The 18,223-nt window shown below is 44.0% G+C and overlaps 1 protein-coding gene across 2 annotated transcripts in view; it reads left to right on the top strand.

The window, feature by feature from the left end:
* Positions 1-17,451, top strand: part of rrm1 (ribonucleotide reductase M1 polypeptide) — a 40,895-nt gene extending 23,444 nt beyond the window's left edge. For both annotated transcript variants that reach the window (XM_063054790.1, XM_063054791.1), the window contains 7 exons: positions 525-674; positions 1,182-1,403; positions 5,850-5,926; positions 11,646-11,781; positions 12,815-12,910; positions 16,020-16,208; positions 16,603-17,451. In XM_063054790.1, coding sequence (XP_062910860.1) covers positions 525-674; positions 1,182-1,403; positions 5,850-5,926; positions 11,646-11,781; positions 12,815-12,910; positions 16,020-16,208; positions 16,603-16,782 — 1,050 coding nt within the window. In that variant the 3' untranslated portion in view covers positions 16,783-17,451. The remainder of the gene's footprint in view (positions 1-524; positions 675-1,181; positions 1,404-5,849; positions 5,927-11,645; positions 11,782-12,814; positions 12,911-16,019; positions 16,209-16,602) is intronic.
* Positions 17,452-18,223: the final 772 nt, after the last annotated feature.

Genomic DNA, 18,223 nt, shown 5'->3' with positions numbered 1-18,223 from the left:
AAAATTGCAGTTAAGGAGGAAGATGAGAAGTGACTTGATTGAGGTATACAAGATGGTGTGGATAGTGGGCAGTTAGGGACGACTTCCCAGGGTGCAAATAACTAATACAAGGGGTCATAACCAGGTATTCAGAGGAAAGTATTGAGGGAGATGTCAGAGGCAGGTTTTCTATACCATGGGTGAGTGGACAGGTCTACCTGGGGTGATGGTAGAGGCAGATACATGAATATTTAAGAAGCTTTTGAATAGGCACATGGGTGATAGAAAAATGGAAGTTTTTGTCAGAGGGAAGGGTTAGATTGATCTTTCAGCAGGTTCAAAGTTTGATACAATTTCATGTGATGAAGAACCTATACTGTGCTGAAATGTTCTATGTTCTAACACTCCAAAGTGAGCTAACCAGTGTTTATCCCAGCAAAAGCACTGGTTAGGTTGTACTTGGAGCAGCTCATTGTGGGCTTCTCATTTATCTGTTGGTGATTCCCAAAGTTGATGTAGCTTCCTGGTTTGCTTATTACTGGCAGGTGGCAGTTTGCAACTTGGCTTCCGTTGCATTGAACATGTACGTTACCGCTGATCGCACCTACGACTTCAATAAGCTGGCTGATGTCACCCGGGTGGCTGTTAGAAACCTGAATAAGATCATTGAAGTGAACTATTATCCAGTTCCTGAGGTAGGTGCGGAGAGATGTCTGCTGGAGCTTCTGACTTGATCATGTAAATGTGGAGGCAGGTTAGTCTTTGTTCCAAGTGATTTGAGTTGGAATGTTTCCTTGTAAAGGTATTGCTGTATTTGTACATATGTATATGAATGCATGCACCTTTATCAGTTATACTGCATGTTAGCAGTCCCAACGAGCCCGTGCTGCCCAGTGACATCTATGTATTCACACCATTATTAGTTACTCAGCATGCTAACAGACGCAGTGACCTCTATGTAATCAATTACCGACCCGTATGTCTTTGGGATCTGGGAGGAAACCCACGTGGTTACGGGGAAAATGAGCAAACTCCTTAGTGGTGGAATTGAACCCAGGTCACTGGTGCTGTGATTGTATTACGATAACTGACAGTAACACGCAGGCCCTCTGATACAGGCAAGTGAATTAACTGAAGAAGCAATTGCAGTTGTTGCTCTGTGTGACTAGGCTGCCCTTTAAATAGCGTATTTTCTCTTGCAGGCAGAGCTCTCTAATAAGAAACACAGGCCGATTGGAATTGGAGTTCAGGGGCTAGCAGACGCCTTCATCCTGATGCGATATCCCTTTGAAAGCGAAGAAGCTCAGCAGCTCAACTTTGAGATCTTTGAGACCATTTACTATGCAGCCCTGGATGCCAGCTGTGAATTGGCTAAGGAGCTGGGTCCTTATGACAGTTACGAGGGGTGTCCTGTCAGCAAGGGGGTGAGTATTTTTTATTCTGGGAGTATTACCATTTCTCTATTCCATCAGGCTGCTCTTCTCACTGCTTAAATTACCCATGTTACCTCTGGCCTTCATTCGTATCCATGTGGATTTCTGACATAGACTTGTAACACAGAAATGGGTTCCTTGGTTAACTCGCCCACACCAACTAAGATGTCAAACTAAACTATTTCCATTTGCCCATGATTAACCTCTACATCATGGACCTGTCCAAATCACTTAAACATGATTGATATCTACCTCTACCACTTCTGTATATACCCATTGCTTTCTGTGTGTCCTTCAGGTCTTGTTCAAATCTTCCCCCTCACTTTAAACCTATCAGCTCTAGTTTGAAGTGGTCCTATCCTGAGAAAAAGACTGGCCATGCACTTTATCTCTGTCTCTCAAGCCTCCAAAAGATCCTCCTTTGCTCTGGTAAAACAGTCCCAGCACTGCCAGTCCTGATGACACACCCCTGTGAATCTTCTGCTGGTAACAGATTGTAAGTCTATGGTCTTAAATTTATAGATTTAATCTCAATAGACAATAGGTGCAGGAGTAGGCCATTCAGCCCTTTGAGCCAGCACCACCATTCATTGTGATCATGGCTGATCATCCACAATCTGTATCCAGTTCCTGCCTTATCCCCATAACCTTTGATTCTGCTGTCTTTAAGAGCTCTATCCATCTCTTCTTGAAAGCATCCAGAGACTTGGCCTCCACTACCTTGTGGGGCAGAGCATTCCATATATCCACCACTCTCTGGACAAAAAAGTTTTCCTCAACTTTGTTCTAAATGGCCTACCCCTAATTCTTAAACAGTGGCCTCTGGTTCTGGACTCCCCCAACATCGGGAACATGCTTCCTGCCTCCAGCGTGTCCAATCCCTTAATAATCGTGTATGTTTCAATCAGATCCCCTCTCATCCTTCTAAATTCCAGAGTATACAAGCCCAGTTGCTCCGATTTTTCAACATATGACAGTCCTGCCATCCCGGGAATTAACCTTGTGAACCTACGCTGCACTCCCTCAATAGCAAGAATGTGCTTCCTCAAATTTGGAGACCAAAACTGTGATATGAAGGCCAGCATGCCATTAGCTTTCTTCACTGCCTGCTGTACCTGCATGCTTGCTTTCAGTGACTGATGTACAAGAACACCTAGATCTCGTTGTGCTTCCTCTTTTCCTAACTTGACTCCATTTAGATAATCTGCCTTCCTGTTCTTACCACCAAAGTGGATAACCTCACATTTATCCACATTAAACTGCATCTGCCCACTCACCCAGCCTGTCCAAGTCATCCTGCAATCTCATAACATTCTCCTCAAATTTCACACTGCCACCCAGCTTTGTGTCATCTGCAAATTTGCTAATGTTACTTTTAATCCCTTCATCTAAATCATTAATTTATATTGTAAACAGCTGCGGTCCCAGCACTGAACCCTGTGGTACCCCACTGGTCACCGCATGCCATTCCGAAAGGGACCCGTTAATCACTACTCCTTGTTTTCTGTCAGCCAGCCAATTTTCAATCCATGTCAGTACTCTGCCCTCAATACCATGTGCCCTAATTTTGCCCACTAATCTCCTATGTGGGACTTTATCAAAGGCTTTCTGAAAGTCCAGGTACACTACATCCACTGGCTCTCCCTTGTCCATTTTCATAGTTACATCCTCAAAAAATTCCAGAAGATTAGTCAAGTACGATTTCCCCTTTGTAAATCCATGCTGATTCAGACCAATCCTGTTATTACTATCCAGATGTGTCATAATTTCATCTTTTATAATTGACTCCAGCATCTTTCCCACCACCAACATCAGGCTAACCGGTCTATAATTCCCTGTTTTCTCTCTTCCTCCCTTCTTGGAGAGAGGGACAACATTAGCCACCCTCCAATCCACAGGAACTGATCCTGAATCTATAGAGCATTGGAAAATGATTACCAATGCATCCACGATTTCTAAAGCCACCTCCTTAAGTACCCTGGGATGCAGACCATCAGGTCCTGGGGACTTATCAGCCTTCAGACCCAACAGCCTATCCAACACCATTTCCTGCCTAATATAAATTTCCTTCAATTCATCCATTACCCTAGGTCTTTTGGCCACTATTACATCTGGGAGATTGTTTGTGTCTTCCCCAGTGAAGACAGATCCAAAGTACCTGTTCAACTCGTCTGCCATTTCCTTGTTCCCCATAATAAATTCACCCGCTTCTGTCTTCAAGGGCCCAATTTTGGTCTTAACTATTTTTTCCTTTTCACATACCTAAGGAAGCTTTTACTATCCTCCTTTATATTCTTGGCTAGTTTATCTTCGTACCTCATTTTTTCTCCTTCCTTTTGAAGTTGAAGTTGTTTGACGTTAGTTACCCACGGACATGTGACAAACTACCTTGAACATTGCAGGCTCTTGTTTGGTCCCACCATGACATTTGAGGCTTATGAACACTTGGTGGCAATAGGCTGGTATGTCAGGCTTTTGATGGGTTCCACCAAGGATATTTGAGATGTGTGAACTCTGTAGTGTCAGCAGGTTGGTACATTTGCATTGGTTTACTTTTGTTTGATTAGGATTTGTTTGGAAATCTTTTAACTGTATCCTGATCATGTACATACAGCTCTCCTAACAGGCCCTTTGGCCCAACTTGTCTATACAAAGATGCCAGTCCCATTAATCACTAAACCTTTCCAGCTTGTGTAGCTGGCTAGCTGTCTTTTAGAAGTTGATATTGTACCTGTGTCTAACACTTCCTCTGGTAGTTCATTCCATATACATACCATCTGTTTTTTATATAAAAATGCTGACTCAAGTTCAACTTAAATATTTCCCTCTCTACTTAAACCTATGTCCTCCGGTTCTCTATTCCCTTCATGATCTTGTACATCTCTAAGATAAGATCATCTCTCCGTCTGCTCTTTTCCAAGGAATAAAGTTCTCATTTACTCACTCCCCCCCTAAAACTCAGTGTCTTGACTTCTGGCACCAGGCTTAAATCTTGTGCACTTTTTCCGGTTTAATGTAATTTCTTTCCTATAGCTAGGTGACCAAAACAGTGCATAATACTCCCAAGTTCAGCCTCACCAACATCTTGTACAACTACAGCATAATGTCCCAACTTCTAAACTCCTTGCCTAATTGCTGAAGGTCTGCATACCAAAAGCGCCCTTTTCTACCCTGTGTCCCTACAGGGACCTGTGCCTCTGATCTCCAAGATCCTTCTGTTCTACAGCACTCCCCAGAACCCTACAGTTCACTGAAAGTTTTACCTTGATTTGATTTGACAAAATGCAACGAGTGAGGTTGCACTCAGCTAGTTCTGTATCTCGATAAACTCATGGTGGGTACACCTGCACCTCATCTGACTAACACAAACCTCACTCACTAATTACTTGTAAGGAGTGGGGACATCATTAGGGTTATGCTGCAAGTTTCCTCGGATTTGAGATTGTATTACTGCCCCTTCGTTACCAAGTTGAAATCCTGCAATTCCTATTCAGTTAACACTGAGAAACTCCAGCAGTGTAGAGCGGGGTGGGCATTGTCGGCACAAAGTAAAATGATAGAAGATATACATGACCCTTTTCTCTTTGGAGTGAGGGAGGCTGAGAGGTCACTTGAGGTGTATAAAATGATTAAAGTTAGTGAAATAAGTCATTTGCATCAAATCAAATCTGAGGATTGTGCTGGGCAGCCCAAGAGTGTCGCCATGCTTCTGGTGCTAACATTGCATGCCCACAACTCAATAATCCTAACTGTACGTCTTTGGAATGTGGGTGGAAACCGGAACATCCGGAAGAAACCCATGACTTCACAAGGAAAACGTACGAAGTCCTTGGACAGCGGTGGGAACTGAACCCCAGAGCAGTGATTGCTGACAGTGTCATAGCATGTCAGGTCGGTTTTTAAGAGTAGCAAGTGAATGAAATGGCGATGCCAATGCTGGTAGAAGCGGAAACATTAGGGACATTTAAGAAACTTGTATAGGCACATGGATGATCGAGAAATGGAGGGTTCTGTGGGAGGGAAGGATTAGATAGATTAAGAAGTCGGCACAGTGTGGACTGAAGAACAGTACAGCACAATACAGGCTCTGTTCTGTCACCGTTTCTATAGTCTGTCTTGATGCTGTCAGTGAAGTATTAATTGACTACCAATAATGTTGGGTACAGCTGTATGTATCTGTTGCCTTTGAATCTGAGTGATATGTGGATTCAGGTAAGAGATAATAAGTATTTGGAATCTGTATCGAATCCCTTTGGTGTTGGAAATGGAAGAGCTTTTTTACACTGAACCTACTCTATGGCTTACTTTAGTGCTGCATTTGTTTGAATGTTTGTAGTCTTGTTTTGAGCTCCAGTTCAGCTCTGGCAATCAGAAATCTGGGGCACCCCTCTGTACCAGCAAATATTAACTGTCATGTGCTGACTGCTTCACTTGCAGATCCTGCAGTATGACATGTGGAACGTCACACCCACTGATCGATGGGATTGGAAGGGGCTAAAGGAGAGGATTGCAAAGTAAGCATTTACAAAATCGCTTCGAAGAGTTAGTCAGCTAGGCCGTGTCTAAAGTTCTGACTTCCTTTGACTAGATTTGGGGGGGAAAGGGAAAGAGTGAGATGTCTGATTAGATATCTGTTAATTACTGAAAGAAACTGATACTGGTTAGTAAATCACAAACACGAGAAAATCTGTGGATGCTGGAAATCCAAAGCATCACAGGAGTGTTGAGTTCCTCCAGCACTTTGTGTTCTCTTGGTATCTGGTTATTCACACCTGTCCCTGTTAGGGGAAAGCTTGGGAAGTTGTCAGAAGCAGAGTTTTCTTGGGACAGTTGCAACAGAGAAGTGAAGGATGTGGGTCTGGGTAACTGAATAAATAAAGGGATTAAAGCTGAGCTTTATTTGCTACATGTACATACATTGAAACATAGTGAAATACATTGTGTCAGTGACCAAAGCAGTCTAAGCATATGATAGAGGCAGCCTGTATGTGTTGCCATGCTTCCAGTGCCAACCTAGCAGGCCCACATCTTATGAACTCTAACCCATAAGACCATAAGATATAGCAGAATTGGGTCATTCAGCCCATTATCCCGTCGCTATTCCTTCATGGCTAGTTTATTATCCTAACCCCATTCTCCTGCCTTCTCCCTGTAACCTTGGCCTTTACTAATTAAGAACCAATCAACCTTCCTCATGTTCCATTGTTTAAAAAGGGTTCTAAGAGTAAACCTAGCAATTATCGGCCTGTGAGTTTGACATCAGTGGTGGGTAAATTGATGAAAAGTATTAGAGATGGTATATATAATTATCTGGATAGATAGGGTCTGATTAGGAACAGTCAATATGGATTTGTGCGTGGAAGGTCATGTTTGACAAATCTTATTGAATTTTTTGAAAAGATTACTAGGAAAGTTGACGAGGGTAAAGCGGTGGATGTTGTCTATATGGACTTCAGTAAGTCCTTTGACAGGGTTCCACACGGAAGGTTGGTTAGGAAGGTTCAATCGTTAGGTATTAATATTGAAGTAGTAAAATGGATTCAGCAGTGGCTGGATGGGAGACGCCAGAGAGTAGTGGTGGATAACTGTTTGTCAGATTGGAGGCCGGTGACTAGTGGTGAGCCTCGGGGATCTGTACTGGGTCCAATGTTGTTTGTCATATACATTAATGATCCAGATGATGGGGTGGTAAATTGGGTGAGTACGTATGCAGATGATACTAAGATAGGTGGCGTTGTGGATAATGAAGTAGGTTTTCAAAGCTTGCAGAGAGATTTAGGCCAGTTAGAAGAGTGGGCTGAAAGATGGCAGATGAAGTTTAATGCTGAAAAATGTGAGGTGCTACATTTTGGTAGGACAAATCAAAATAGGACACGCATGGTAAATGGTAGGGCATTGAAGAATGCAGTAGAACAGAGGGATCTAGGAATAATGGTGCATAGTTCCCTGAAGGTGGAATCTCATGTGGATAGGGTGGTGAAGAAAGCTTTTGGTATGCTGGCCTTTATAAATCATGAGCGTTGAGTATAGGAGTTGGGATGTAATGTTAAAATTGTACAAGGCATTGGTAAGGCCAAATTTGGAGTATTGTGTACAGTTCTGGTCACCGAATTATAGGAAAGATGTCAACAAAATAGAGTACAGAGAAGATTTACTAGAATGTTACCTGGGTTTCATCACCTAAGTTACAGAGAAAGGTTGAACAAGTTGGGTCTTTATTCTTTGGAGCGTAGAAGGTTGAGGGGGTACTTGATAGAGGTATTTAAAATTATGAGGGGGATAGATAGAGTTGATATGGATAGGCTTTTTCCATTGAGAGTAGGGGAAATTCAAACAAGAGGACATGAGTTGAGAGTTAAAGGGCAAAAGTTTAGGGGTAAACAGTGCCTTTACTTCCTGAGAAAACTAAAGAAATTTGGCCTGTTCCCTCAAACCCTCACTAATTTTTATAGATGCACCGTAGAAAGCATTCTTCTAGGGTGCATCACAACCTGGTATGGAAGTTGTCCTGTCCAAGACTGAAAGAAGCTGCAGAAGATCGTGAACACGGCATAGCACATCACACAAACCAATCTTCCGTCCTTCAACTCACTTTACATCGCACACTGTCAGAGCAGTGCTGCCAGGATAATCAAGGACACGACCCACCCAGTCAACACACTTTTCATCCCTCTTCCCTCCGGGAGAAGGCTTGGGAGCTTGAAGACTCGTACGGCCAGATTTGGGAACAGCTTCTTTCCAACTGTGATAAGACTGCTAAACGGATCCTGACCCGGATCTGGGCCGTACCCTCCAAATATCCGGACCTGCCTCTCGGTTTTTTTGCACTACCTTACTTTCCATTTTTCTATTTTCTATTTATGATTTGTAACCTAAATTTTTAATATTTACTAATTTTTACTATTTTTAATATTTAATATTTGTAATCCAGGGAGTAGGAAGTGCAGAATCAAATATCGCTGTGATGATTGTACGTTCTAGTATCAATTGTTTGGAAACAAAGTATAAAGTAACATGAGGGGGAACTTCTTTACTCAGCGAGTGGTGGCTGTGTGGAACGAGCTTCCAGCAGAAGTGGTTGAGGCAGGTTTGATGTTGTCATTTAAAGTTAAATTGGATAGCTATATGGACAGGAAAGGGATGGGGGGCGTTATGGGCTGAGTGCAGGTTGGTAGGACTAGGTGAGAGTAAGCGTTTGGCACGTACTAGAAGGGCCGAGAAGGCCTATTTCCGTGCTGTAGTTGTTATATGGTTATAACCTCTACTTTAAATGTACCCAGTGTCATGGTCTCCACAGCCACCTGTGGAAATGAATTCCACAGGTTCACTGCCTTCTGACTAAAGTTCCTCCTCATCTCCATTCTAAATGGACGTCCTCCTCTCTATTCTGAAGCTGTGCTTTCTGATCTGAGACTCTCCCACTATAGGAAACATCCTCTACACATCAACTCTATCGAGGCCTTTAAACATTTTGATAGGCTTCAAAGAGATCCTCCCTAATTCTTCTAATTTCCTGCAAGTACAGGCCCAGAGCCATCAAACATTCCTCTGAGCTGTGTGACTTTGGAATACGGGAGGAAACTGGAGCACCCGGAGGGAACCCACACGGCCAAAGTGTTCTGTACACAGTGGCAGGAATTGAACCCCACTCACAGACACTGCTACTGTGCCATCCCCTTTTTTTTAAAAAAAATTATTCATTTCTTGATTGTTACAGACTGAGGACATAGTTATGAAGCAGCCACATCTCTGGGTCTGAAATTGCATGTTGGGCTGACCTGGTAAATAGAGGCAGGTTATCATACCTGAAGAATGTAAATGATTCCATATCTTTAATGGGTAATCCTTTTCATCATTACTAAGATCATGGGTTTTCAAAATTAAATTTGTTTTCATGAAGGAGTGTATTGCACTGCCTTTTAAAGATTACTGCTGATCTTTTGTCTGGAAGTCAGTTTTTTTTGCATTGTCCCTTATCTAAAAATTAAATCGTCTGGAAACTGAACCTCAGCCCTCCCGGATGGAGGATTCCAACGATCCACCAGACTCTCTGTGAGAAGTATCTTCCCATCTTAGTCTTGAATGGCTGAGATTACAACCTGTATTGGAGTTGCACATGCCCATTGGCCCATCCATGCTGCCTGTTAGAATCCCATTGATCCACATTGGGTTGTAACTTCGTGTCTCAGTGATTCAATACTTAGATGTTCTACACACCCTGGCCAGTGAAGTAACACCCTGTGTCTACCTGTGAAGGTTCTTAGAAAGAAAATTTTAGACTTCAATGATCAGATCCTAGCCATTTCCTGGTGGCCAGCCATTTCAATTCCTGTCTGACATGTCGGTCCATGGCCACCTTGGCCACGATGTGACCACTCTCAGGTTGGAGGAGCAACACCTTGTATTCTGCTTGGGTCACCTCCAACCTGATGACATGAATTTTGATTACTGCAGCTTCCATTATTTTTTCTCCCTCTCCCTTCCCTCTTCTTTGCTTCCCCACTCTGGTCTCATCTCTTCTCACCTGCCCATCACCTCGCTGGTGCCCTTTCTCCCATCAGGTCCCTTCTCCAGGCCTTCGCTTTTTCCCACTTATCCCCCACCCACCTGGCTCCATTTATCACCTTCTAACTTGTTCCCCTCCTCACTCCTTCATATTCTGGCCACCTCCCTTTCCTTTCCAGTCCTGATGAAGGGTCTCAGTCTGAAACATTTCCATAGATGCTGCGTTTCGCCAGCATAAGACCATAAGACATAAGAGCAGAATTAGGCCATTCAGCTGATCGACTCTGCTGTGCCGTTTCATCGTGGCTGATTTATTATCCCATTCAACCTCATTCTCCTGCTTTCTCCCCATAATCAGTGAGTACAAGCCTAGAGTCCTCAAATACTCCCTGTATATTCGCCTATACATTCTTGGGGTCATTCTTATGAACCTCCTTTTCTGAGATAAGAGGCCCAAAACCATTTTGAATACTCCAATTGTGGTCTGACCAGTGCCTTATAAAGCCTCAACATTATATTCTTGCTTTTATATTCTAATCTTCTCAAAATTATTGCTAATATGGCATTCTCCTTCCTTACCACCGACTCAACCTGCAAGTTGGTCTTTAGCATTTTGTGTGTTGCTTTGAATTCTAGACATGATCTATTTAACTTCTTCTCAGCAACAAACCCATCATCCCAAGGTTCAATCTAGTAGACCCTTGCGATAGATAGATATACTTTATTAATCCCGAGGGAAATTTGGTTTCGTTACAGCTGCACCAACCAAGAATAGAGCATAAATATAGCAATACAAAAAACCCCAACAATCAAACACCAAAATGCAAACTATGCCAGATGGAAAATAAGTCCAGGACCAGTCTATTGGCTCAGGGTGTCTGACCCTCCACGGGAGGAGCTGCACGTTCGATGGCCACAGGCAGGAACGACCTCCCGTGCCGCCAAGTGTTGTATCACGGTGGAATGTGGCTGAAGTCCAACAGTAAAAAGTTCAGTATCCAGTCTGCAAACGCGTTCCTCGATCGTAATATACCCCGGATTGCACCATCCGTTGTTAGCCAGAACAGTAAGCACCCAACTCCTTCACGCTTACCGCTCTCAGTGCACTTCCAGTCAGCCGGAATGGTATTACCCACCGAACTCCTCTTCTCCAAAAGTCTCTGTTGTCTCGACCCGGTCCTCTTTCCTCGGCTTTGTGATCCCCCTCTGTGTGTTTTCCTCCGGAGTTCAGCAGGCGTGTCCACCGCTCTGTTCGCTAAGCTGGCCGGTCTTTGCTGGTTCGTGAAATACACAATGCGACCTTGCTTCTGTCCCGCGTGTCGGGATGTAACCATTTCCAGCGCTAAAGAAAACCCAAATAAAACACTCTCTACCAGCATGTTAGAGAGGGTGCAGCTTCGACATGTTACAGTGAGGGGAAAAAAAATACAAAAAATAACGTAAATTAAAAAGTAAGAAGAAGAAAGTAAGAATAGATCGGAACGGCTGTACCAGGCTGCATGCACACTAAGCATCATACACTGCACATGTTACAAACATCAGTGATGGATGAGGTGGGTGTGAGGATTATTGTAGTTCCATATTAACCCTCTCCTTCCCCCACCCCCGTACAGTTGGAGGATTAGGTTGGCTTGTTTTTATTGCAGTTCATGTCTTTTTAAAAAAACTTGTTGAGAGTTCTTCATATGATGAGAGCTCCTCACCTGTTATACACTCCATTCCTACCAGGTATGGTGTTAGAAACAGCCTTCTCATTGCCCCAATGCCAACTGCATCTACAGCTCAGATTCTGGGTAACAATGAATCAATGGAACCATACACCAGCAACATCTACACACGGCGAGTGCTCTCCGGGGAGTTCCAGGTTAGTCTCCTTTCATCAGTTGGTGAAAGTACTGGCAAAACGTTTAAGGGGAACCTGAGGGAGGATTTCACGCGGGGTGCTGAGTGTGCAATGAGCTGTCAGCGGAAGTGGTGGATGTGGGTTGGGGCTCAACATTTGAGAAATTTGGAGATATATCGTGCTATGGTCTGGGTACAGGTTAATGGGATTAGGCAGATTAATGGTTCAGCACAGACTCGATGTGCTGAAGGGCCTGTTACTGTACTGACTATCACTGAATGATGGAGGGAGGGGCGGAATCTCACTGAAACATCAAATATTGAAGGGTCTTGATACTGGATGCGAGAGGATGTTTTCGACTTGGAGCCTTTTGGATATGATTTTCGAGTTAAGTGCAAACTGGCTGTTATCCTAAGATGTCATTCCCTTGTAAATTGGGTCACCTGTAACGTGCAATGTAAAAGGGCAATTCTGTGCATTCATTCAGTGATGTAGAAATCCCAGTCCCTGAAATAAATATTCATCTCTTGGTTGTCGCAGACCAAAGTAGCTTGGAGTCAGGCATATCTATGGGTCTGAAGTCGCATGTTGGGCTCACCTGGTAGAGAGCAAGTAGGTTGTCCTCCCTGAAGAATCTAAATGACTCTAGAGTGATTGAAGGAAAGTATATGAGGGATGTCAGGTAAGGTTTTTAAGAGTGGCGGGTGTGTGGGACGTCCTGCCAGGGGTGGTAGCAGAGGCAGATACATTAGGGACATTCAAACTCTTGGGCACGTGGATGATAGAAAAATGGAGAGCTATGTAGAAGAGGGTTATATTGTTCTTGGAGTAGGTTAAAAGGTCAGCACATGTGCCAAAGGACCTGTGCTGTAGCATTCTATGGTTCTGTGGGTTTTTTGGATTATCCAGTTGTTTCATTATTAAGGTTATGGTTTTATTTCCTGTGTTAAATATGATGGGATTTAAACTAGTATCTCATTAATGGTCTGTTACTGGGGCTATCAGTCTTGTAACTTAGCCTCTGTACTCAGCTTGTGACACTGTTATTCTACAGATTGTGAACCCACACTTGCTTAAAGACTTGACAGAGCGCGGGCTGTGGAATGAGGATATGAAGAACCAGATCATTGCTCAGAATGGATCGATCCAGGTAGGCAGTGTGCCCTGGTGCCTGCAGCACTTACTGTCTGCTCATGGTTGCTAAAAACAAGTTAAGAGCAGGGATTGGTTCCTTAAGCTGTCCAGCACTAAGTTCAAAGCTGATCTGTATGCTCAGCCCTGTCTACTCCTGCTCTTTCTTACCATGAGTAACGTGGCTCTGCAGCTATTTGAAACCTCCACTTGTGCTGCTTTGAGGAAGAGCTTCGCAATGAAAATCCTCAACTTAACCTGTCTTAAGTAGACAACACTGAGTCCCAAAGCATTAACTGTTCATTTCCTTGGATGTCTGACCTGCTGAGATACTCTGGCTTTTTGTGTTGCTCCAGTTCCAGCTTCTGCAGTCTTCTGTCAACCCTTTATTTTCAAACACTGCGAACTCCTAATCGCTCCTATCCAAGGGTTTACTTTGTTTCTGTATCCAAAGTAGAGTTTAATGTCAGATGCACAAGTAATGTATGCACAGATGCAATGATAAGCTTACTTGAAACGGCCTCACAGGCACATCAACAACATTCATAAGAAGAACACAAACTAACCAACTTGTGCACAATTTTCAAACCCATCATTGTTGTCCATCATCACCCAGGACATGCCCTTTTCTCATTGCAGCCATGAGGGAGTAGGTATAGGAGCCTAAAGAGAGATGCTCAACGTTTTAGAAATAGCTTCTTCCCCTCCGCCAGCAAATTTCTGAATGGTCCATTAACACTATCTCATTATTTTTGCTCTTTTTAAGTTATATTTATTGTAATTTTAATGTTTTGATTATTGCAATGTAGTACTGCACAAACCCACAAATTTCACATTGCTGTTCTGAAAGAGCAGAATCAGAAACTTTAAATACATTGTGGTCATAGTTTTGCTGAACAGTAGAGATTAGGGTTCCCTTCAATTTGATGGTTGAAGAGAAATAGTTTTTCCTGAAACTGCTGATGTGAGACTACAGGCTTCTGTATTTCCTACCTGATGGTAATAGTGAGAAGATGGCAAGAGGTCCAGCTCTTCCTGGCTTTGCAGTACATAAAATGCTAGAGGAACTTAGCATGTCAAGGTGGGGGGTGGAATAAACAGTGGACATTTCAGGCTGAGACCCTTCATCAGGTCTGTTTCCCTCCATATGTGCTGAGTTCCTCCAGCATTGTGTTGCTCAAGATTTCCAGCATCTGCAGAATCTTCTGTTCATATTGACATTGTCTATTATGGTGAAGTGCTAAAGTTGGGCCACTGTTTGATTCACAGCACCACTGATAGAGCGGTAACTACTAGAACCTTGCCTCTTTTGCACAATTCTCAACACTGCAGGTCTGAAACATTTCAACAGGCTGGAGCTGTCCAAGTCCTTTGTAGCGGTTGGGTTTTATCATACTAGTCTGAAACTTTAATGTCTTCTACCCAAAAGCAAAATCCTACAAGTCCTTAAAAACGCAAACACGAGGAAACCTGCAGATGCTGGAATTTCAAGCAACACACATCAAAGTTGCTGATGAACACAGCAGGCCAGGCAGCATCACTAGGGAGAGATACAGTCGACGTTTCGGGTCAAGACCCTTCGTCAGGACTAACTGAAAGAAGAGCTAGTAAGAGATTTGAAAGGGGGAGGGGGAGGTCCAAAAATCCTACAAGTCCTGATGGTTTGAAACAAACAAAATGCTGGGATTGTTCTGGGCAACATCTTTGGAGGCACAGACAATTAACTATTTGCTGAAAAAATGTATTAAAAAACATAGCTTTGTCACATGTACATTGAAACATGCAGTGAAATGCGTTGTTTTGTGTTAATTACCAACACAGTGCGAGAATGTGGTGGGGCAGCTGTATGTGGGGCTGTGTTTCTGATGCCAACTTACTATCCCTAACCTGTATGTGATTGGGATGTGGGATGGAGCTGTAAATGTACTTGTCATTAACTTTGATTGTCACCGACTGCAGAGAGTTGTGGACACAGCCAAGCACATCAGACACCAGCTAGCCTCCCCTCCATCAATTCTGTCTACACTTCTCACTGCCTCACTAAAGCAGCCAGCGTAATCAAAGATGACACCACAGTAACATAGCCATAGCTGAACTGTTGCAGCTTGGGGTTCAATTCCAGTGTCCTCGATGAGAAATACCCATGTGCACGTGGGTTTCCTCGGTGCTCTGGTTTCATCCCACAGACCAGAGGTACTGATTAATTGGTCATTGGAAATTGTCCTGTAATTAGGCCATGGTTTGCTGAGCAGTCTGGCTTTTTGGGCGGGAAGGGCCTGTTCTGTGCAATATCTCTAAATAATGAAATAAAATCCCACTCACTCTGGACATTCTCTTGTCTTCCCTCTCCTATTTGGCAGAAAATACAGAAGGCTGAAGGCACATACCACCAGGCTTAAGGACAGCTTCTACCCCACTGTTAAGACTTTAACCACCAGGGTCAAGGACAGTCTTTAGCCTGCTGTTATAAAAAATATTGAATGGTCCCTGCTGTGTTCAGGTGGACTCCTGACCTTGCACTCTATTGTCTAACTCCACTGCACTTCCGTAACTTACATTTTATTCTGCATTCTCTTGTACAACTTTTCATTGTAATGAAATAATTTGTATATATGGCATGCAAAACAGTATTGTGCTGTACCTCAGTACATGTAACAAGAATAAACCAACTTGTCTTAGAATCATAGTCGTGCAGCACAGAAATTGGCCCCCCAGCCCACCATATTCATGCCAACTTTTTCTCCCCAACCCATTTAAATGCCTGTCTAAATGATATTTAAAGGTAGTGGGTATATGCAATTCCACCTCTAGCAGTGTGATCCAAATATCACAGAGGGTAACAAATTAATTTCTATAATTTGCCCTGATGAAATGTCTTGGCCCAAAATGTTGACTGTTTCCCCTCCATAGATGCTGCCCGACATGAGTCCATTTTGTGTTACTCAGGATTTCTAATTCCACTGGATAACCCCTGATGGGAGGGATTCCCTGGAACCAAGTGTGTATGCTGTAAGAGTTTTAGAAAAGTAAATATGCTGATGGGTTGGTTCAGGAGAGATGATCTAACTTGATGTTTGTTGGTGTGATGCCCTTATTAAAGCTTCACAAATATTGTTTCTTTTTGGCAGAACATTGAAGCAATCCCGGCGGACCTGAAGTCTCTGTACAAGACTGTCTGGGAGATATCGCAGAAGGTCATAATCAAGATGGCTGCAGACCGTGGAGCCTTTATCGACCAGAGCCAATCACTTAACATCCACGTGGCTGAGCCCAACTATGGCAAGTTGACAAGCATGCACTTCTACGGCTGGAAGCAGGTGAGTGTTGACTAACTTAGGACTTTATTCCCTGGATCATCAGAAAATGACAGGAGATTTGACAGGTATACAAAATTGAGGGGCATAGAAAAGGTAAGTACAAGCAGGCTTTTGCACTGAAATTTGAGGCTAGAACTAGAAGTTAAGGATGAAAGAATTATTTAAGGGAAGCATCTTCACTCAGGGTGGTGCGAGTGTGGAACAAGCTGCTAGCGGAAGTGGTGAGTGCAGGTTCGATTGCAACATTTAAGAGAAATTTGCATGGATACGCAGTGGTGTGGGAGTGTTGTGATGGGACTGCACAGACTAGATGGACCAAAGGGCCTGTTGGTGGACTAACGGGAGTACTGAAACACTGATGTTGCTGTCCTGATTGCTCAACTTGCCTTTGCAGGGCCTGAAGACTGGGATGTATTATTTGAGGACTAGGCCCGCGGCCAGTCCCATCCAGTTCACCCTGAACAAGGAGAGGCTGCGTGACAGTGCAGCAGCCAGTACGGAGAAGGAGAAGAACACGGCTGCCATGGTGTGCTCGCTGGAGAACAGGGCTGATTGTCTGATGTGTGGCTCCTAGACTGAGAGCCACTGCCAGCATTCCCGGAGTCTGTTTCATACCGATGTAGGTGTAACACAGACTGGGAGACCCTGCTGTCCACTGGATTCACATCAGTAAACGTAACTTGGTAATACTTGATTCAACAAAACATACGGACCCAGTTGTCCTCGTTCACCTTGCATATTGGATGCCGTGCATCATGAGAGGTGCCTGATGCAGTTGGTGTGCATGTTTCCTTGCTGGAGCTGGGCTTGTAAGTGGGGTGGGAGGACACCACGTGTCTGCTGTTGGTATGGTTTTAGCTGCTGTGGTTCCAAACGTCCTTGGGGCCAGGCAGACTGCTGAAGCATTAGGTGAGTAGGTGCTGTATTCCTGCTCCTTCCAGTGTATATTCTTTGTACAGGACTGTTAAGTATTTGATGCCATTGATCAACTACAATTAAACATTCCATACAGCAGCTTTGTCTTTCTCCTTTCCCTGAAGTTTGACTGTTATTTTACTTGTGTTAGAATGCTAGGTTTGAAACTTGCAGTGATCCAGTCAGTGTGGAGATGGGAGCATGGGGCAGCATTCTGTCTCTCTGATAGGATGATGATGGTTCCTTTCAGTCAGTTAGTGGGGTGGTACCCCACTCCTCCGATAGGAACAGCGTATGCGAGTGGATTTTAGGTGAGTAGGGGGTTGCACAGGTCCAGACCCACCCTCTCAACATCCCCTCCCGGATCCAGCGGCATGGTGGGGTCCAAGACGGCTGGCGGAGGTTCTGTTGCGGTGAATGGCCAGACCAAGCTTCGATGCAAGGGATGCCCTTTCTGTGCTTAACGGCACGTGTTTGCTAGATGGCTGTTGACCCTACGAGAGGGTTCATCTGCCCTTTGACAGGTCTTGTTTCTCATCCTGCAGGGTGTCTAGCCACCCTCCTCACCAGGCAAGCCTGGCGGGCGAGCCGGTTTAGTCGCTGACCACCCAACCATGAGACAGGTAGTACTGGGTTACATGGTACCAGCAGCACGCAGATGAGTGACCTGACCAGATACGCTATCTACGGAGCATGGGGCAGCATACACCATCTACAGTGCCACCAATCTTTGTAACTGGTGCAACACGTACTGGTTAGTACAATACTTTACAGTGCTAACGATAGGTAGCCCATTGTTCAATTACTGTTGTATGTTCTTCCTGTGATCACGTCTTTCCTCTGGGTGCTCCAATTTCGTCCCACATTTCAATGCCACACGGGTTTAGAGCATTATATGTTGGCACCAGAAGCATGGCGACACTTGTGGCTGCCCTCAGTACACTCTCGGACTGTGGTTGTTGACACAAATGGTGCATTTCACTGTACATTTCAATGAACATGTGTCTAACCCACCCATCCATGTTTTCACCCAAATCATAATGAGGGAGATTGAGGTCGAATCCACCTCAAAATCCCATTGACTTCCACCCTCCATTTCC

Source organism: Mobula hypostoma, chromosome 7 (assembly GCF_963921235.1).
Source record: "Mobula hypostoma chromosome 7, sMobHyp1.1, whole genome shotgun sequence".
Lineage (NCBI taxonomy): Eukaryota > Metazoa > Chordata > Chondrichthyes > Myliobatiformes > Myliobatidae > Mobula > Mobula hypostoma.
This window is presented reverse-complemented; position numbering and strand designations above follow the sequence as displayed.